This window comes from Taudactylus pleione, unplaced genomic scaffold (assembly GCF_031769625.1).
Source record: "Taudactylus pleione unplaced genomic scaffold, aTauple2 ptg000034l, whole genome shotgun sequence".
Lineage (NCBI taxonomy): Eukaryota > Metazoa > Chordata > Amphibia > Anura > Myobatrachidae > Taudactylus > Taudactylus pleione.
The window spans coordinates 1,890,018-1,909,056 of NW_028284436.1; the positions used below are offsets into that span (position 1 = coordinate 1,890,018).

At 44.6% G+C, this 19,039-nt stretch overlaps 1 protein-coding gene across 1 annotated transcript in view; it reads right to left on the reverse strand.

The window, feature by feature from the left end:
- MMP21 (matrix metallopeptidase 21) overlaps positions 1-19,039 on the reverse strand; it is a 65,715-nt gene that overhangs the window by 39,641 nt on the left and 7,035 nt on the right. The window contains exons 2-3 of the mRNA XM_088452170.1: positions 16,712-17,351; positions 6,224-6,363 (exon numbers count right to left, since the gene is read on the reverse strand). Coding sequence (XP_088308296.1) covers positions 6,224-6,363; positions 16,712-17,351 — 780 coding nt within the window. The remainder of the gene's footprint in view (positions 1-6,223; positions 6,364-16,711; positions 17,352-19,039) is intronic.

The following is a 19,039-nucleotide window of genomic DNA, read 5'->3' on the forward strand; positions in this document are numbered from 1 at the left end:
GGAGGATGAAGTACGACAGCAGTCATCCTGAAGCAAAACGTATAACTGAGGCCTTGACTGCTATGTTGGTGTTAGACGTGCGTCCGGTATCCGCCATTAGTGCAGTGGGATTTAGACAATTGATGGAGGTAGTGTGTCCCCGGTTCCAAATCCCGTCTAGATTCCACTTCACTAGGCAGGCGATACCGAGACTGTACAGAAACGTCAGAAAAGTGTCCTCAGTGTCCTGAAAAATGCCGTTGTACACAATGTCCACTTAACCACGGACATGTGGACAAGTGGAACAGGGCAGACTAAGGACTATATGACTGTGACAGCCCACTGGGTAGATGTATCACCTTACGCAGCAACAGCAGCAGCGTCACCAGTAGCAGCATCTCAGAAACGCCAGCTCGTTACAAGGCAGGCTACGCTGTGTATCACCGGTTTCAGTAAGAGGCACACCGCCGACAACCTCTTAGAGAAACTGAGGGAAATCATCGCCCAGTGGCTTACCCCACTTAGACTCTCCTGGGGATTTGTGATATCTGACAATGCCACCAATATTGTGCGGGCATTACATCTGGGCAAATTCCAGCACGTCCCATGTTTTGCTCACACAATAAACTTGGTGGTGCAGAATTTTCTGAAAAGCGACAGGGGCGTGCAGGAGACGCTTTGGGTGGCCCGAAAAATTTCTGGCCACTTTCGCCATTCAGCGACTGCGTGCCGAAGACTGGAGCGCCAGCAAACACTCTTGAACCTGCCCCGCCATCACCTGAAGCAAGAGGTTGTGACGCGGTGGAACTCAACCCTCTATATGCTTCAGAGGATGGAGGAGCAGCAAAAGGCCATACAAGCCTATACATCCACCTATGACATAGGCAAAGGAGGGGGTATGCACCTGACTCAAGCGCAGTGGAGAATGATTTCCGTGTTGTGCAAGGTTCTCCAGCCCTTCGAACTTGCCACACGTGAAGTCAGTTCAGACACAGCCAGCTTGAGTCAGGTCATTCCCCTCATCAGGCTTTTGCAGAAGCAGCTGGAGAAAGTGAAGGAGGAGCTAAGACGGAGCGATTCCGCTCGGCATGTGGGACTTGTGGATGAAGCCCTTCATTCGCTTTGCCAGGATTCCAGGGTGGTCAATCTGTTGAAATCAGACCACTACATTTTGGCCACCGTGCTTGATCCTAGGTTTAAAGCCTATGTGGTGTCTCTCTTTCCGGCCGACACAAGCCTGCAGAGGTGCAAAGACCTGCTGGTGAACACACTGTCAGCTGAAGCGGAACGTGACACGTCAACGGCTCCTTCTTCATTTTCTCCCGCAACTGGGGCTGCCAGGAAAAAACTTAGGTATCCTAAGCAACCCGCTGGCGGTGATGCAGGGCAGGCAGGACCAAGTTTGGACATCTGGTCCGGACTGAAGGACCTGGCAACAATTTCTGACATGTCTACTGTCACTGCATATGATACTGTCACCATTGACAGAATGGTGGAGGATTACATCGGTGACAGCATCCAAGTAGGCATGTCAGACAGTCCATACCTGTACTGGCAGGAAAAAGAGGCAATTTGGAGGCCCCTGTACAAGCTGGCTCTATTTTACCTGAGTTGCCCCCCCTCCAGTGTGTACTCCGAAAGAGTGTTTAGTGCAGCCGGGAACCTTGTCAGCGAAAGGCGTAGGAGGTTGCTTCCACAGAATGTGGAGAAGATGATGTTCATCAAAATGAATTATCAGCTCTTCCAGGGAGACCAGCCTCCAGAAGGTACAGAGGGACCTGTGGTGGTGGATTCAAGTGGGGACGAGTTAATACTTTGTGAGGATGAGGATGTACACACTGAAGAGGGTGAGGAATCGGTGGATGAGGAGGATGAGGATGACTTCTTGCCTCCATAGAGCCAGTTTGTGCAGGGACACATTAATTGCCAGCTTGTTTTGTGGGGGCCCAAACGAACCAATCATTTCAGCCACAGTTGTGTGGCAGACCCTGGCGCTGAAATGATTGATTTGTTAAAGTGTGCATGTCCTGTTTATACAACATAAGGGTGGGTGGGAGGGCCCAAGGACAATTCCATCTTGCACTTCTTTTTTTTCTTTGCATTATGTACAGTTTGGGGCCTAGTTTTTCTAACTGCCATCCTGTCTGCCACTGCAGTGTCACTCCTAGATGGGTCACGTGTTTGTGCCGCCCACTCGTGTCGCTTAGCATAGTCATCCAGCTACCTCGGTGCAACCTTTTGGACATGAAAACACTATTGTGAGGTGTGAGGTGTTCAGAATAGACTGGAAATGAGTGGAAATTAAGGTTATTGAGGTTAATAATAGCATAGGAGCAGAGAAACCAACAAATTCTGTGATTTTAGCTGTTTTTATGCTTTTTAAAAAAAAAATACAGATCCAAAACACAAAACCCAGAACCCAAAACACGGAAGGGTGGTTTTGGCAAAACCAATCCAGATCCAAAACACAAAGAAAGATCCAGATCCAAAACCAAAACACAAAACACGAAAAGTGGCCGGTGCACACCCCTAATATATATATATATATATATATATATATATATATATATATATATATTCACACATCTGTATTTTTGTATGTAAGAAAAAATCAAATAATACATGATCTAAATATTTACTATATATATATGCATATACATACATAAATCTACACATATCTATATAAATATATATATATATATATATATGTACATATGTTTACATATATATATATATATATATATATACATATGTATATATATATATATATATATATATATATATATATATATATATATAATATAAAATCAGCCTGTAGTGCATTATACTTAAATATTTTATATTTTCACAACTGTCAGCAGGGCTGGCATCTCACCTCAGGAGGCTGGTCACCCTCGGACCTCATTCAAGAAGCTGCCTGTGTAACTGCTCTGCTGCTGCTTCCTTCAGGGCGCGGTGATGGTGGGCACCTTTGTGATGTCACATGACCTGACGTCATGCAGCACAGAGGAGGCACTGGGTCACTGACATGTGCAGCGCAGGCAGGTGAAGCCTTCCACTGCGTCGCCATGTTTATACAGTCTATGACGGTGCCGCGGCTGGGTGCTGGGGAGGATCGCGGCTCGTGACCGGGGGGGGTGGAGCCTCAGACGTGATACCACTGACAGGCTGCTGTCATGATGTGGTATTGGCTGGGAGGTAGACTGACGATTTTCCCTACTTGCTGGTTGTGCCGGCGGCCCCACAGTAGTGATATTGTACCGGCCCGGGGGGCAGATGGCACCCTGCCCCCCAGCCCAGTCCGCCACTGTCTCCCGGAATGACCCGCTGTCCCCATACACTAGTATCACAGATATCTCCTGCTTACCTTTCTCTCCAGGAATGGCCCACTGTCCCAATACACTAGTATCACAGATATCTCCTGCTTATCTTCCTCTCCCAGAATGGCCCACTGTCCCCATACACTAGTATCACAGATTTCTCCTGCTTATCTTCCTCTGGCGGAATGGCCCGCTGTCCCCATACACTAGTATCACAGATATCTCCTACTTTTCTTTCCCGGAATGGCCCGCTGTCCCCATACAAGTATCACAGATACTGTATCTCCTGCTAACCTTTCTCTCCCGGAATGGCCCGCTGTCCCCATACACTAGTATCACGGATATCTCCTGCTTACCTTTCTCTCCCGGAATGGCCTGCTGTCCCCATACACTAGTATCACAGATATCTCCTGCTTACCTTTCTCTCCCGGAATGGCCCGCTGTCCCCATACACTAGTATCACAGATATCTCCTGCTAACCTTTCACTTCCGATGTGGCCTGCTGTATGGGGACAGAAATTCGTCAAGCTCTGAAAATACAACATTTTCGGAGCTTGACTGCAGGGGCATTCACCATCTTCAGATGGCGGTTGCTCCTGCACATGGTGATCACCTAGCTCCATCTCCATCTCTATGGGAAGGAGTCCTGGGTTGCGAGGAGGGGTCCTTTCGGATCCCTCTGCCCCTGTCTGGCTGCTTCCACCAGACGCCGGGGCATTTTGCACCTGCGTGAACTTTAGTTCACATAGGCGCACTAGCACCACACTTGCCTACCCTCCCGGGACATGTGGGAGGCTCACGATTTTTCGGGTAACCCCCCCCATACACCCGGAGGAGTAGGCACTTCTCCCGCATTCTACCCACTTCCTAATGAAGTTGTCAGAATGAAGAGAATTTTCTCTGGGATCGGTGGGTCAGTGAGTAGGGGGCGGGGCCTAATAATACTATTCTATGAGAATTGCGCCATTTGGCCCCACCCCTTAGGCATAATCTGCGTGTTGGGAATTGCTCTGGCGCTCGCAGCGAGTAGGTATGTTAATTATTGGGGTCCAGCTGGATACCGATAATTAACATAATGAATAGACTCCAATGCCTCCAGCGAGAAGCGGAATTCCACATTAATCATTCAGTAGTGATTTTCATAGACCGGTATATTCTACCTAGTTATGAAAGACATACGGCCTGATTCTGCGGTGGATGAAATGTTCATGTTATCGCAGTTGAGCTATTTTTTGCTACCGCGTGTGTGAAAATTTCTAAAAAAACACCTACGGCGCATATGATTCTAGTCTGTGTGAAGTTTGTATTTTCTCCCCTGTTTGTGTGGGTTTCCTCCTAAACTCCAAAGACTAGTAGGATAATCAGCTGCTGTGTGTGGTCGGGAACATAGACTGCCGGGGAATGAAATAAACATTTTAAAAAAATACCTCTATACAACACTGTATACTATGTAGGTGTTATATAAATTACTGTTACTGATATATGTAGCAATGGGGAAGAAATTACATTTTGTACACTACAGACTTCCTTTCCAAGTGATGACTGGCTCTGATATTTTTATTTACTAATATGGTACAAGCTTGTGGCAATTGTCACAGGATGTAGTTATGGATGGGGCACTAAAGCATGTTGCTGCCCCCAAGTGGTGGGTTTTCCTGTGGACCCATTGTGGTTTAAGCGTTTGCCAGTTATGCCCCTGTTAAAGGTTTACGTTTTATTCCACCTCATGTTTGTGTTTCTTTCCGGCAATTTGTTAATTACAGCAGGGCAATCATGTCTTTGGCTTCTGACATTCATGACCCAGTGTGTAAACTAAATATACAAGGAGTCATTTACAAACCATAAAAGTGTATAGACCGCAGCGCGTAAAAATTTAAATCCACCAAATCCCACCCTGTTCCACTCAGAAACACACACTTTGTGGCAAAACTCCACCCCTGATAAGGTCCAAAAATAAGGACTGTTGGAAGGTACAGTATGTTCTTCTGCTTTGGCACACTTGGATTAACAGGAAGACACAAATAACATTACTAGTCACAGTGATAGTCTGCAGTGGGTGTTTGTACTGGCTGATTGGTGGAGTTGGGCAAATAAAAGGTATTTCTTAATAAGTGCAAAGTGCCCAGAAAGGTAGAAAAGAGGCTTCAAATTCTGGGATGGATTATTTAAATTAGATGGAGTGGAGAGTGCACATTTAAAGGGACATTTGCTGCTATGAGGGAGGGTCCGCAGCCCTTTTCGCCTCACAATATGCATTGGATTATCTGCCCCCTCTAAGGTGTCAGAGATCAGTTCTCACCCCTATACTTATAATGGGAGACACTGCACCTTCCAGTTCATCCTCTGCAAGAAGGAACTTTTACTGATGGGCATCTTGAAACGCGTCGGCGGACAAGTAAGCCCAGAAGCACACATAGAAGACAGTATGGGCTGCAGATTTTGTGGTTCATAGAATTGCTTTTAGAATACAGGTTGAGTCTCCCATATCCAAATATTCCGATATACGAATTTTATTTAGCATGACTGAGATAGTGATACCTTTGCTTTCTGATGGGTCATTGTACACAAACTTTGTTTAAGGCACGAAATGATTAAAAATGTTGTAGAAAATGACCTTCAGGCTGTGTGTATAAGGTGTATATAATACATAAATGCATTCTGTGTTTAGATTTGGGTCCCATTCCCAAGATATTTCATTATGGTAAGCAAATTTTCCCAAATACGGACAATTCCAATATCCAAAATACCCCTGGTCCCAAGCATTTTGGATATGGGAGACTCAACCTGTATATTCTTTTACAAATTATAATGATGTTCTCAAATGGTTGCTGTCTAATGCATAAGCCTTTAACCAAATGAAAATATAAATTAACATATATTTTTGATTCCCCGGACCGGGGGCTATACAGTGAGACATCACTTACTTTCAAAAGACTGATCCCGTTATCACTGCTGGGGGCTGTGAAATGTTCATCATCATCAAAATGTATGTCCCCCAGGAACCAGGCATGTGCAAACTCCTTTCCCAACCCATCAAACGCCCGGGTACATCCTAAATGGCGACCTGGAAATGGTATAAACAATGACATAGCAAATGAAAAGGTATTAATATTACATATAGTGGAAAAACAACTATGTTCAGACATAGTGAAAAACAAGTCTACATTGCATAATAATACTGAATATATACTAAAATAAAAATGTTTCTGACTTGGAAATCACCAGCCCACATTGGAGCATTCCATCACTCACTGGTCAGCGTAATACTGCACAGTATGCAGAGGGTGAGACTACAGTGTTTTCCTATACAAAGGGTTTGGCTGCTGATTGAGGCTCTAAAGTTTGTCAAAAGAAAAATAATGTAGACCAGTACACTAATGATATAAATTGGTCTAGTGCACTAATAATCCTATACACATCAGTTGTGTACACTAGTCATTTTACACCCTTTGATCCAGTACACTAATAATCCTAGATTTGGCCCATTATACTAATTTTATAGACATCAGTCCAGTACACTAGTAATACACTATGGTCCAGTACACTAATAATCCTATACACATTGGTCCAGTACACTATTAATACTATAGACATTGGTCCAGTACACTAATAAACCTATACACATTGGTCCATTACACTAATAATCCTATACACATTGGTCCAGTACACTATTAATAGTATACTACAGACTACAGTGTTTTTCTATAAGCAGGGTTGGGCCGCTAATTGAAGCCGTAAAGCTCATTTTATCAAAAGATTGATTGGTCCAGTACACCAATTTTATACACATCAGTACACTAATAATCCTATTACACATAGGTCCAGTACACTAATAATCCTATGCACATTGGTCCAGTACACTAATAATCCTATACACATCGGTCTAGTACACTAATAATCCTATACACATTGGTCCAGTACACTAATAATCCTATACACATTGGTCCAGTACACTAATAATCCTATACACATTAGTCCAGTACACTAATAATCCTATACACATTGGTCCAGTACACTAATAATCCTATACACATTGGTCCAGTACACTAATAATCCTATATACATTGGTCCAGTACACTAATAATCCTATACTCATTGGTCCAGTACACTAATAATCCTATACACATTGGTCCAGTACACTAATAATCCTATACTCATTGGTCCAGTACACTAATAATCCTATACACATTGGTCCAGTACACTAATAATCCTATACACATTGGTCCAGTACACTACTTTTATACACATCACTGCACTAATAATCCTATTACACATAGGTCCAGTACAGGGCTATCTTAACAGCAGTGTGGGCCCTGGGCAAAGCAATGTTCTGGGGCCCCTACCCACCCACACACACAGTATACACATAACACACACACACACACACACACACACACACACACACACACACACACACACACACACACACACACAGTATACACATAACATACACAGTATACACATAACATACACACACAGTATACACATAACATACACAGTATACACATAACATACACACACAGTATACACATAACACACACAGTATACACATAACATACACACTATACACATAACATACACACACACAGTATACACATAAGATACACAGTATACACATAACATACACACACAGTATACACATAACACACACAGTATACACATAACATACACACACACACAGTATACATAACATACACAGTATACAGATAACACACAGTATACACATAACATACACACACACAGTATACACATAACATACACACACAGTATACACATAACACACACACAGTGTACACATAACATACACACACAGTATACACATACACACAGTATACACATAACATACACATAGTATACACATACACACAGTATACACATAACACACACACAGTGTACACATAACTTACACACACAGTATACACATAACACACACACAGTATACACATAACACACACAGTATACACATAACATACACACACAGTATACACATAACATAACACACACACAGTGTACACATAACTTACACACACAGTATACACATACACACACACAGTATACACATACACACACAGTATACACATAACACACACAGTGTACACATAACATACACACACAGTATACACATAACATAACACACACACTGTATACACATAACACACACAGTGTACACAAAACATACACACACAGTATACACATACACACAGTATACACATAACACACACAGTATACACATAACACACACAGTGTACACATAACACACACACACAGTATACACATACACACACACAGTATACACATAACACACACAGTATACACATAACATACACACACAGTATACACATAACATACACACACAGTATACACATAACATAACACACACACAGTATACACATCACACACACACAGTGTACACATAACATACACACACAGTATACACATACACACAGTATACACATAACACACACAGTGTACACATAACACACACACACAGTATACACATAACATACACACACAGTATACACATAACATACACACACAGTATACACATAACATACACACAGTATACACATAAAACACACACACAGTACACACATAACACACACAGTATACACATAACACATCCACACCCCGGATCGGAACACAGTGATAATTTAAAAAAAAAAAAACATTTAACAACTGGCCGCAGCTGCAGGGGGGCTGGTGGGCCCCTTGAAGCTTCGGGCCCTTGGGCAGCTGCCCAAAAAGCCCAATGGAAGAGACGGCCCTGGTCCAGTACACTAATAATCCTATACACATCGGTCTAGTACACTAATAATCCTATACACATTGGTCTAGTACACTAATAATCCTATATACATTGGTCCAGTACACTAATAATCCTATACACATAGGTCCAGTAAACTAATAATCCTATACACATTGGTTTAGTTAGTACACTAATAATCCTATACACATCGGTCTAGTACACTAATAATCCTATACACGTTGGTCCAGTACACTAATAATCCTATACACATTGGTCCAGTACACTAATAATCCTATACACATTGGTCCAGTACACTAATAATCCTATACACATTGGTGCAGTACACTAATAATCCTACATACATTGGTCCAGTGCACTAATAATCCTATACACATTGGTCCAGTAAACTAATAATCCTATACACATTGGTCCAGTACACTAATAATTCTATATACATTGGTCCAGTACACTAATAATCCTATACACATTGGTCCAGTACACTAATAATCCTATACACATTTGTCCAGTACACTAATAATCCTATATACATTGGTCCAGTACACTAATAATCCTATACACATTGGTCCAGTACACTAATAATCCTATACACATTGGTCCAGTACACTAATAATCCTATACACATTGGTCCAGTACACTAATAATCCTATACACATTGGTGCAGTACACTATTAATACTATACACATTGGTCCAGTACACTATTAATACTATACTACAGACTACAGTGTTTTTCTATAAGAAGGGTTGGGCCGCTGACTGAGGCTGTAAAGCTCATTATAGCAACAGATTAAGTTTAGACAAGCGATTTAGGGTGAAATGTATCACACATTGTCAGGAGGACAAGCACCAATCACATTCTAGCTATCTTTATGAAGCACATTGTATAAAATGATAGCTATAAGCTGATTGGTTGCTATGGAGACAACTTCTTTCTCTGTCCCCTTTGTAGGTTTGATACATCTCCAATTTAAGTTTCAAAAGAGCCTCACGTTACCCTTACAGCTCATAGATGGTCACTGCAGGGAGTCGCAGAACGAATTTGGATGCAGGGAGTGTGGTTTTTAGTGGGCACTGCCGCGAGTCGGCGTCTCACCGTGGATAAAATCGGCTGCGTCATTAGCATAAAAATGCAACTGCGACAAAAGATGCAGCCGTGCCCCACATCCACCGCTGAGTCAGGCTGACTATGTCCACTCACCCAAAATACCCTCATATTGCCATTAGAACCCCGCTGACCCACTTGCCCTATAACATCCCGCATAGCCTCTGCACTCACTTATTAAATAAAAGCTGAGGTAGACAATGGGACTTAGGGGTCTAGTTACTAAACAGTGTTAGGAGACAGAGGGCCTGATTCAGAGCCGCTCGTAAGCGGCCGCTCGTTCGCTCCGAGCGATGTTCGCACATCTGCGCATGCGTATGGGTTGTAATGCGCATGCGCCAACCAGTCAGTGTGGTCGGAAAACGTGTGTTTGCAAAATTGCGAATGCCTGCTAATTTGAGTGACAGGATGAGGCGTTTGTGGGTGGTAACAGGGGAAGGTGCTTGAAAACGGGGAGTGGAGATCCGAACGCAGGCGTGCCAAACGGTCAAAACGGGCGTTTTAAGGGTGTGCATAATTAACAAAGCAGCGTCATCGACCACGTCACTTGGTTGTTTCTTAGCCTGAACTGTTCGCATGATTGCGGTAGGAAAATCCAACCACAAGCACTGCGGGCAGTTCAGACGCCTTCGATGTACTCGATTAATCTAATAAATAGTGGAGGTGACGTATGATGCGAGCGGCCAGGGGGCGTCTTTTCAAAATAGCGAGCGCATGTTTCGTTCGTTCGCTCAGACATAGAGGCGTCAACAGACCGCAAAGAGCGAGCGCTCAATTTAAATAGCCGGCCCCTTTTTCTGAACGAGCGAGCGCAAATAGCGTCCGGCTCTGAATCAGGCCCAGAGTGAAAAGTGATAAGTCTGTGATAAGGTGCCAGCCAATCAGCTCCCAACTGTCATTTTTCAAACACAGCCTGCGAGATGACAGTTGGGAACTGATTGGCTGGCACCTTATCACAGACTTATCACTTTTCACTCTGGGCCTGATTCAGAGGCGCCCGCAAAAAGCGAGCGCTCGCTCTGAATCAGGACGGGCGCTGGTTTTCTTAGTTGCGGCCTCCTGGCTGCTCGCATAGCTGTGGGTGACCACCCACAGCTATTGCGAGCGGCCAGGATGATGGTCGCGATGGTCAAGACCATCGCGACCATCAGGCTTGCGACGAGACCCTTGTGGTAGGGTCTCATGGCCGCAAGCCCCAGAGAGCTTCTGGCTCTAATAGAGCCGGAAGCTCTCTCACTGACATCACTGGTGATGTCAGTGGGGCCGCCCTCAAACGGCAGGTGTTCGCTTGGGAACGCCTCCGTTTGTGAAGCCACGCCTACAAAACGGGGCGCCTTTTGTAGTGAGCCACGGAGCGGGTGTTTTTTGCGCTCACTCCGGGGCTCGTGCGTGCGCACTGGGCCACCATCGACCCGCTTGCGAGCGCTATGCACTTGTGAGCGGATCTGAATCAGGCCCTCTGTCTCCTAACACTGCTTAGTAAATAGTAATTAGTAAAGTGAAATAGGTGCCGGAGTCATCAAGGCATAAGGCAGATAAAAGGATGGATGATACATAAAGCAGGAATGGTTTGGGGGCCGCTGATGAATGCTCAGAGGGCGCATGTCGCCCATTACTGGTTTAGAACATAAATGAGAATGATTGGTTCCGTTTGGTTCCAGCAACTTTTTCTTGTCCACTGGTTTTAATAAATGTCCCATTTATAGGTCTGTTTTGTGCAGGGGCACAAAGGCTTCTGGTGGTACATGAGTCATTATGAAAGTTCTCTAATATGGAACGCTATGAGGAGGCAAAATACACCTCTGGATGACTCTGAGGATTGCATCATACAGTAATAATAATGTGAGAGAGGTACAAACAACCCCCCACTGAGAAATCGGTCACAGTTCTACACTCTCCACTGTCTGGTCTTCATTATAGCCAAAGCAAATCACAGGGAGGTATAATTATTATTAGCACAATCGTATAACTATCCCCTTTCCAAGTACATAGAAGAATATCAATCATCGGTAGCCTAAGATTTAAAGGAAACAAAGGGCCTGATTCAGAGCCGCTCGTAAGCGGCCGCTCATTCGCTCCGAGCGATGTTTGTACAACTGTGCATGCGTACGGATCGTAATACGCATGCGCGAACCAATCAGTGCGGCCGAAAATCGTTTGTTCGCTAAATAGCGAATGCCTGATAATTTGAGTGACAGGAAGAGGTGTATGTGGGTGGTAACGGGAAGGTGCTTGAAAATGGGGAGTGGAGATCCGAACGCAGGCGTGCTTAAAGGTCAAAACGGGTGTTTTATGGGTGTGCATAATTAATACAGCAGCGTCATTGACCACGTCACTGGGTTATTTTATAGTCAGAACTGCTCGCAAGATTGCGGGAGGAAAAACCAACCACAAGAATAGCGAGTAGTTCATACGTTGGTCGATGTACTCGATTAATCTAATAAATAGCGGACATGACGTAGGACGTGAGCGGCCAGGGGGTGTAGTTTCCCGAAAAACGACCGCATGTTTTGTTCGCTCGTTCAGACCTAGAGGCGTGAACAGACCGCAAAGAGCGAACGGTTCATTTGAATAGCCACCCCTTTTTTCAGAACGAGCGAGCGCAAATAGCGTCCGGCTCTGAATCAGGCCCAAAGTGTATTATGAGACTGAAACACTAATTAAGACAAATGTATGAAGTGACTGATATTTATCATTGCCAAGGTTACCTGTTAGTTTCTCTGCAAACATAAATTGCTGGCACCAAGTCCGGTTCATGGGTTAAATTCACTGAAGCTATTGTACAGCATGATAACGGCTCCCTAGCCCAGGGCCTGGCTCAGAGATGGGCGTAGCGCCGATATTGATGCAGTTGAGCGATGTTTTGCTACTGCACATGTGCGAAAAGTCCAGCAATCCCTTACTGCGCACGCATGTATCCAAGTGTCTAATGCCGTTCGCAAATGCATACAGAATGGCTAACACTTGAGAAGGGGTTTGCGATCCCTGGGTGTGTCAGGGTGGAGACAGGGAGGTGACCTAAAGTGAACGCAAAATGGGGCCGTTTTTGGGGCGTGTTATGAGAGTGTCACGGGCGTCATGCACTTAGGGCCTGATTGAGATTGTACGCTGTAGCGAAGCTGCTGCGTCTTTGACCACAGCATCTGTGCCACAATATACAAAAGCCTCAAGGGAGGCGCCTTGTGTAAATAAACGCCTCCTGCCAGATTCTGTGATCCGCTGCTGCGCCTGGAGAGCAGCACTGGATCACTTGTGTGACCATCGGACATCTTAGTAACCCTCGAGTTACTCAGGACGTCTGGTGTCATCACACTGCAGGGGCCAGGAAAGACGCAGCCTCTGTCCTCAGCACGCCTTGAAAATTATGCCGACCCCCGTTTTCAAGAACGTAGCCGTCGCCGATCCCTCATTGCTCCCAAATGACTGTAGCATGTCAATCTTGCTGCGGCGTAGGGTTCACTGCAGCCATTGGTGCAGACACCTATCTGCACATGAACAGGACAGATCTTGTGCATACGCATATCGACAAACATCGGAGCTGTGCATCAATCATCGGGTTTGCGTACAGCTCTGAATCAGGCCTTTAGTGAATGAATATGCCGCATTCGCACGGATATTGGACCAGACCGCAACCTGGCCGTCTCCACCTTGTCTAATTGACGAGTACAGTTTCAGATTCAAAGTGACAGGAATGCCAGCTGAAACGATTAGTACATTTACTGATAAATTCCTCAACATTAAAAACAGCTAAGCTAGATATTTCTGTATGGTGTTATACTGTAGGAGCAGAGGGCCTGATTCAGAGCCGAACGCTCTGACCAGAGCGCTCGCTCTGAATCAGGACCCTCCTCCATGAAAACGGAGCGGCCTCCTGGCCGCTCGCATAGCTGTGGGTAACCACCCACAGCATATGCGAGCGCCCATGATGATGGTCGCGATGGGCTTGCGACGGAGACCCTGCGGTAGGGTCTCGCTGCTGCAGACCCTGGAGTGATTTTGGCTCTATCAGAGCCAAAATCACTCCCACTGACATCACTACTGATGTCAGTGGGGCCGGCTTCAGACGTTAGGTGTTCCCATGGGAACGTCTCCATCTGGCAGGCACGCCCCCGGCACGCCCACCAAAGGGGGCGTGCTGTCAATCAACATCGACAGCACGCCCCCTTTGGTGCGAGACCTGGAGAGATGGAGAGCCCGTCGCTCACCGGGTCTCGCGCATGCGCACGACGGAGCTCCCTCCGTCGTGCGCATGCGCAGTGGGGGAACATCGACCCGCTTGCGAGCGTCCTGCGCTCGCGAGCGGGTCTGAATGACCCCCTGAGTTTAGGACCTGTAAGAACGTGAGAGAACTGGCAGCACCCTTGGCTACACTTCCAGAATGTCTGTGAGACTCCTGAATTCCAGCTTCCCTTATCCTGCACATTTCCCCTGTGATATGGGAGGCCCATGGGATTGAAGACGCAAACTATGGGGCATATTCAATTGAATCAAATCATGTCATTGCAAAGCGAACATTGGGACGCAATGATGCAGATCACACTTCCATGCCCCCAGGATATCCCAATCTCCTCTGGGTGGGTAGAGGCGAATAAGAAGAAGTAGACAGGTATGGTTTCAGGGGCCCATCTAATTTAATGGCACCAAACCATTAAGTACATTGACAAAAGTGTCTTTGGAGTAAAAGTCTTCTATTTAGTGTTTAAGTTCCTTTTGTAACATGTCCTGTGATATTTTCTATTCCATTGTGTTGAGATGATGACATCATAGGCGTGTAAGAACGTAGTTGTGACATACACATACCTCTGCACTTGCCGACTCTTCCAAACCATCCAGGAGACTCACAAATTTTTGTGGAGACCCATCTGAAAGTAGGCCCCCATTACGCATCCCACCCATTCTGCAGTGACATAAGCAAGGGGGCGTGATGACGCGTTTCTCCATCAATAGTGTCATGAAGCCCTGCTCCCTTATGTGTGAAGCCACAATTCACTGCATTGCGTCATGGCGGGCAGGGCCAAAGGATGCGACTCACCCACCACCACACCACAGCAGCTTCATACATCTCCCCACTGGCAATAAATGTAGGCAGGTATGCCGTCCCTGATGGTGACTGCCCCAATGAGATGGGTCTGCTGCATTTTTTTCACCAAATGTGAAATAGGTTTCCCGATTTTCTGATAATATGAAGGAGGAGGAGGAGACTGATGTGAGTTCGGTTGCAGCTCCCAGTTACATTGCTACATACAGAAATAAGGGCTTTCTTTACGTCTTTATTTTTTTTCTGCTTCAATAAAACCCAGAAAATATGATATATAAAAATGCAGCAATAGATACGTTATATAATATTTACTTTTGTTTCCTACCATGGAAAATAGTATACTGCCTTTTACATTTTATTGAGCCAATTTAATCTATTTCTGTCGCAAGAGGTTGTCATTGACCTGTAAATTGTGCTGAAGCGTACACACTGCTAGCACACTGTCTGGAAATCACTGTGTTACTATATACTGTCACATAACGCCAGAAAACTGGGCGAAGAAAGCTCCATCTGGGCCACTGCTGTGAGTAAAATGCATCACGTCACCTGTCCGGCAGGATTACATGAATTGTTCTGTGCCCACAAATATGAGATAAAGCCGCTTCTGAGGCTTTGCATAATAATAGTCCCAAAAATAACCCTGGCTCAGGGCTCACTTATGCTGTGTCTCAACAATACATTGGCTCGGAGAACGGACTTGTACACGGTATCTCCCTGCCCCTTTGTATTTCCCCTTATGTTATTACTACAGTATATATTATTCTTTAATGTGAGCAGCCCTCTACACAACTAGCCCTGAAGGGGATCCTGATACTGAATGTAGCAAGAGAAGGAAGTACAGTAGTTCATGGTAAAGTTAGAGGGGCAGATTATAAGTCACACACTGCTGCGGCATTATGCTAATACTAGTAAAAGCTCTTCCCCCAGTGTGCAACCGTGCATCTGAATGCGCAAGGCCTGTGGGGCCCACTGACCATGCTGCCATCTAAAGCACAACCAGGACTTACACCAGCCCCATGCTAGGAGCAGTACCTCCAATGTACGTGATTAAGCATCTGAGTCTGATACTACTCCTGCAACACACCCATCAGACAGAAGTCACCTCCCAGTCAGGAGAACCCAATGCATTCTAGAGTACTAATGTACTGGGTGTAGTACTGGCAAGTTGCCATTCACAATAATGTCTGAATTAGGGATGGCCAGCAGAAGTAGGCCATTGAATTGCTGCATTAATGCATGTTAACCATTCGATGGTTTATCCATCGATGGTATGCTAGTGCGAATGCGCAGTGGACAGCTGAGGTTTGAGCAATGGATCTCTGCTACAGACACAGAGGTGACTGTAGCAGGAGTGATGTAGGCAGCCATCGGACAGTAACATGCAATGGTGGCAGCCATCGCAATCCTGGCACTGAATGGAAAAAGCATCTCCAATGGATCGGGAACATTGACCAGTTACACTGAAAGTAAAAAGTATCCCCCCAGAAGATAATGATATATACTGTACCTCGTCCAAATCCGAGCTTTATATCAATTTGGGATAAAGGTAAAGTATTGTCTTCTTGGAAGTCCAAGGGCATGACCTCACTCCACATACGGAAGGCTAGTCTGAAGACGTATCTCTGCTCGTTGATGGAAAGCTGGCTGCTATATCCCTCTCCGATCATTCGCCACTTCAGCAACTTTTTGCTGAACACTCTGCTACCAGTATTCTGATAGGCCTCCTGTTCTTTTCTGTATTTGTCCGAGTTCATCAGCAAGTCTAAGAACCTCTTCCTACGGATTTTGGGGGGCTCAGCACTTTGGTTTGTGGTGTTCTTAGAAGAGCTGGTATTCTTTGTCCCCTTGGGCAAGGTGGGCTTGTCTCGATCGGTTTTCAGTAACTGGTTATCGGGCACCCCGCACCTCGGCTTGTTCATGGCATTAATGCTGGCATCGTCTAGTCTTCCAGTGGCTGGCAAGTTATTGAGCTTCTGGAATTTTTTGAGTGCTTCAATGAATAAAGGACTTTTTGTCGGTTCCGTTGTCCCTTTTCCTGCCTCCATTATCGCCTCCTGCATCAGAATGTCTTTTGGTGGCTCGTTATCGCTTTTATGAAATTCATCCCAAACTACTGGCTCTGTCCAGCCGTACTTTGCTAAATATTGCTGAAAGAAAATAAAATAATTGTAATATATATGTGTATACAGATGACAAACAAAAATAAAAAAAGTTAAAAATAAATCAATTTTAGGAGGACTCTTTAATTTTGAGTATTTATAGTATGTATATCATATATGCTAGTTCTTACCTAAGCTCTGGTTTACTATCTCTAGGTATCATGGGAACCAGCTTTGTATACCCGCAATAACTGTGCTGCTTCTAGATACATTTTTTGTTTGTTTTTGTTTCTTTTACTTTGCATGGTGCTCGGACAAGCAACCGATTAGGGCAAGAAAAAGTTCTGTAATTCCGTTGTCTGGGTGCCTAGTATTAGGATGCTGAGGACTTGGGGTAAAATGCGGAGGTTGAGGTTAAAAAATAAAGGCCTAAATTGGGGGAGATTGAAAAGGAAGGCATGAGGGGTTAAATACATCTGTGGGAGGAGTAAAACAGAGCTGAGGAGGGAGGGGGGTTAGGAATAGCAGCTTGAGGCATGTCACTATATGGGTGGTTAAAACCGGAGTTCTTATTTATTATATTAAACATTGTTGGCCCTGTGAAATCAGGAGTTCCGTATTGATCAGAAGGAATAATGTTTTTGTACATTTTTGCATTGAAGAGCAGTTAGGGGCAATTTACAACTTTTCAGCTGAAATTTGAAAAGCTAGTGAAGTACGGTGGGGGGAGGGTTTATGGTAACTTGTGCCCCTCCAATCGTGAACAGTTGACCCTTATGCAGTGAGAAGGATTACATTCTTCTCTTTGGTACAGTGATTTTGAGATCTTTCCATCTATTTCAGTGATTTTCAACCTTTTTCAACACGAGGCACACTACGCAAGATTTCAAAATTGTCAAGGCACACCATCCGGCGATGCGGCGTGCACGACCCATGAAAAAACACACAACATTGGCCTCCACAGGAATAAAACACACAACATTGGACTCCACAGGAATAAAACACACAACATTGGACTCCACAGGAATAAAACACACAACATTGACCTCCACAGGAATAAAACACACAACATTGGACTCCACAGGAATAAAACACACAACATTGGCCTCCACATAAATAAAACACACAACATTGGACTCCACAGGAATAAAACACACAACATTGGCCTCCACATGAATAAAACACACAACATTGGACTCCACAGGAATAAAACACACAACATTGGCCTCCACATAAATAAAACACACAACATTGGACTCCACAGGAATAAAACACACAACATTGACCTCCACAGGAATAAAACACACAACATTGGGCTCCACAGGAATAAAACACACAACATTGGCCTCCACATGAATAAAACACACAACATTGGACTCCACAGGAATAAAACACACAACATTGGCCTCCACAGGAATAAAACACACAACATTGGCCTCCACATGAATAAAACACGCAACAATGGCACCCACAGGAATAAAAGGCACATACCTTGGCCCCCACAGAAAAAAATAACATTGGCCCCCACAGAAAAAAATAACATTGGCCCCAACAGGAATAAAATGCATACATTGGCCCCCACAGAAACAAAAAATAAAAAACCCACATTGCTCCTCTCAGGAAAAAACAATCAATAGGCCCCACAGAATAAATCTAAAACACTTTCACACACATAAAAGAAAACATTGTCTGACCTCACAGAAAATAGAATCCACATACCTGTTAGTGCAGAGCGG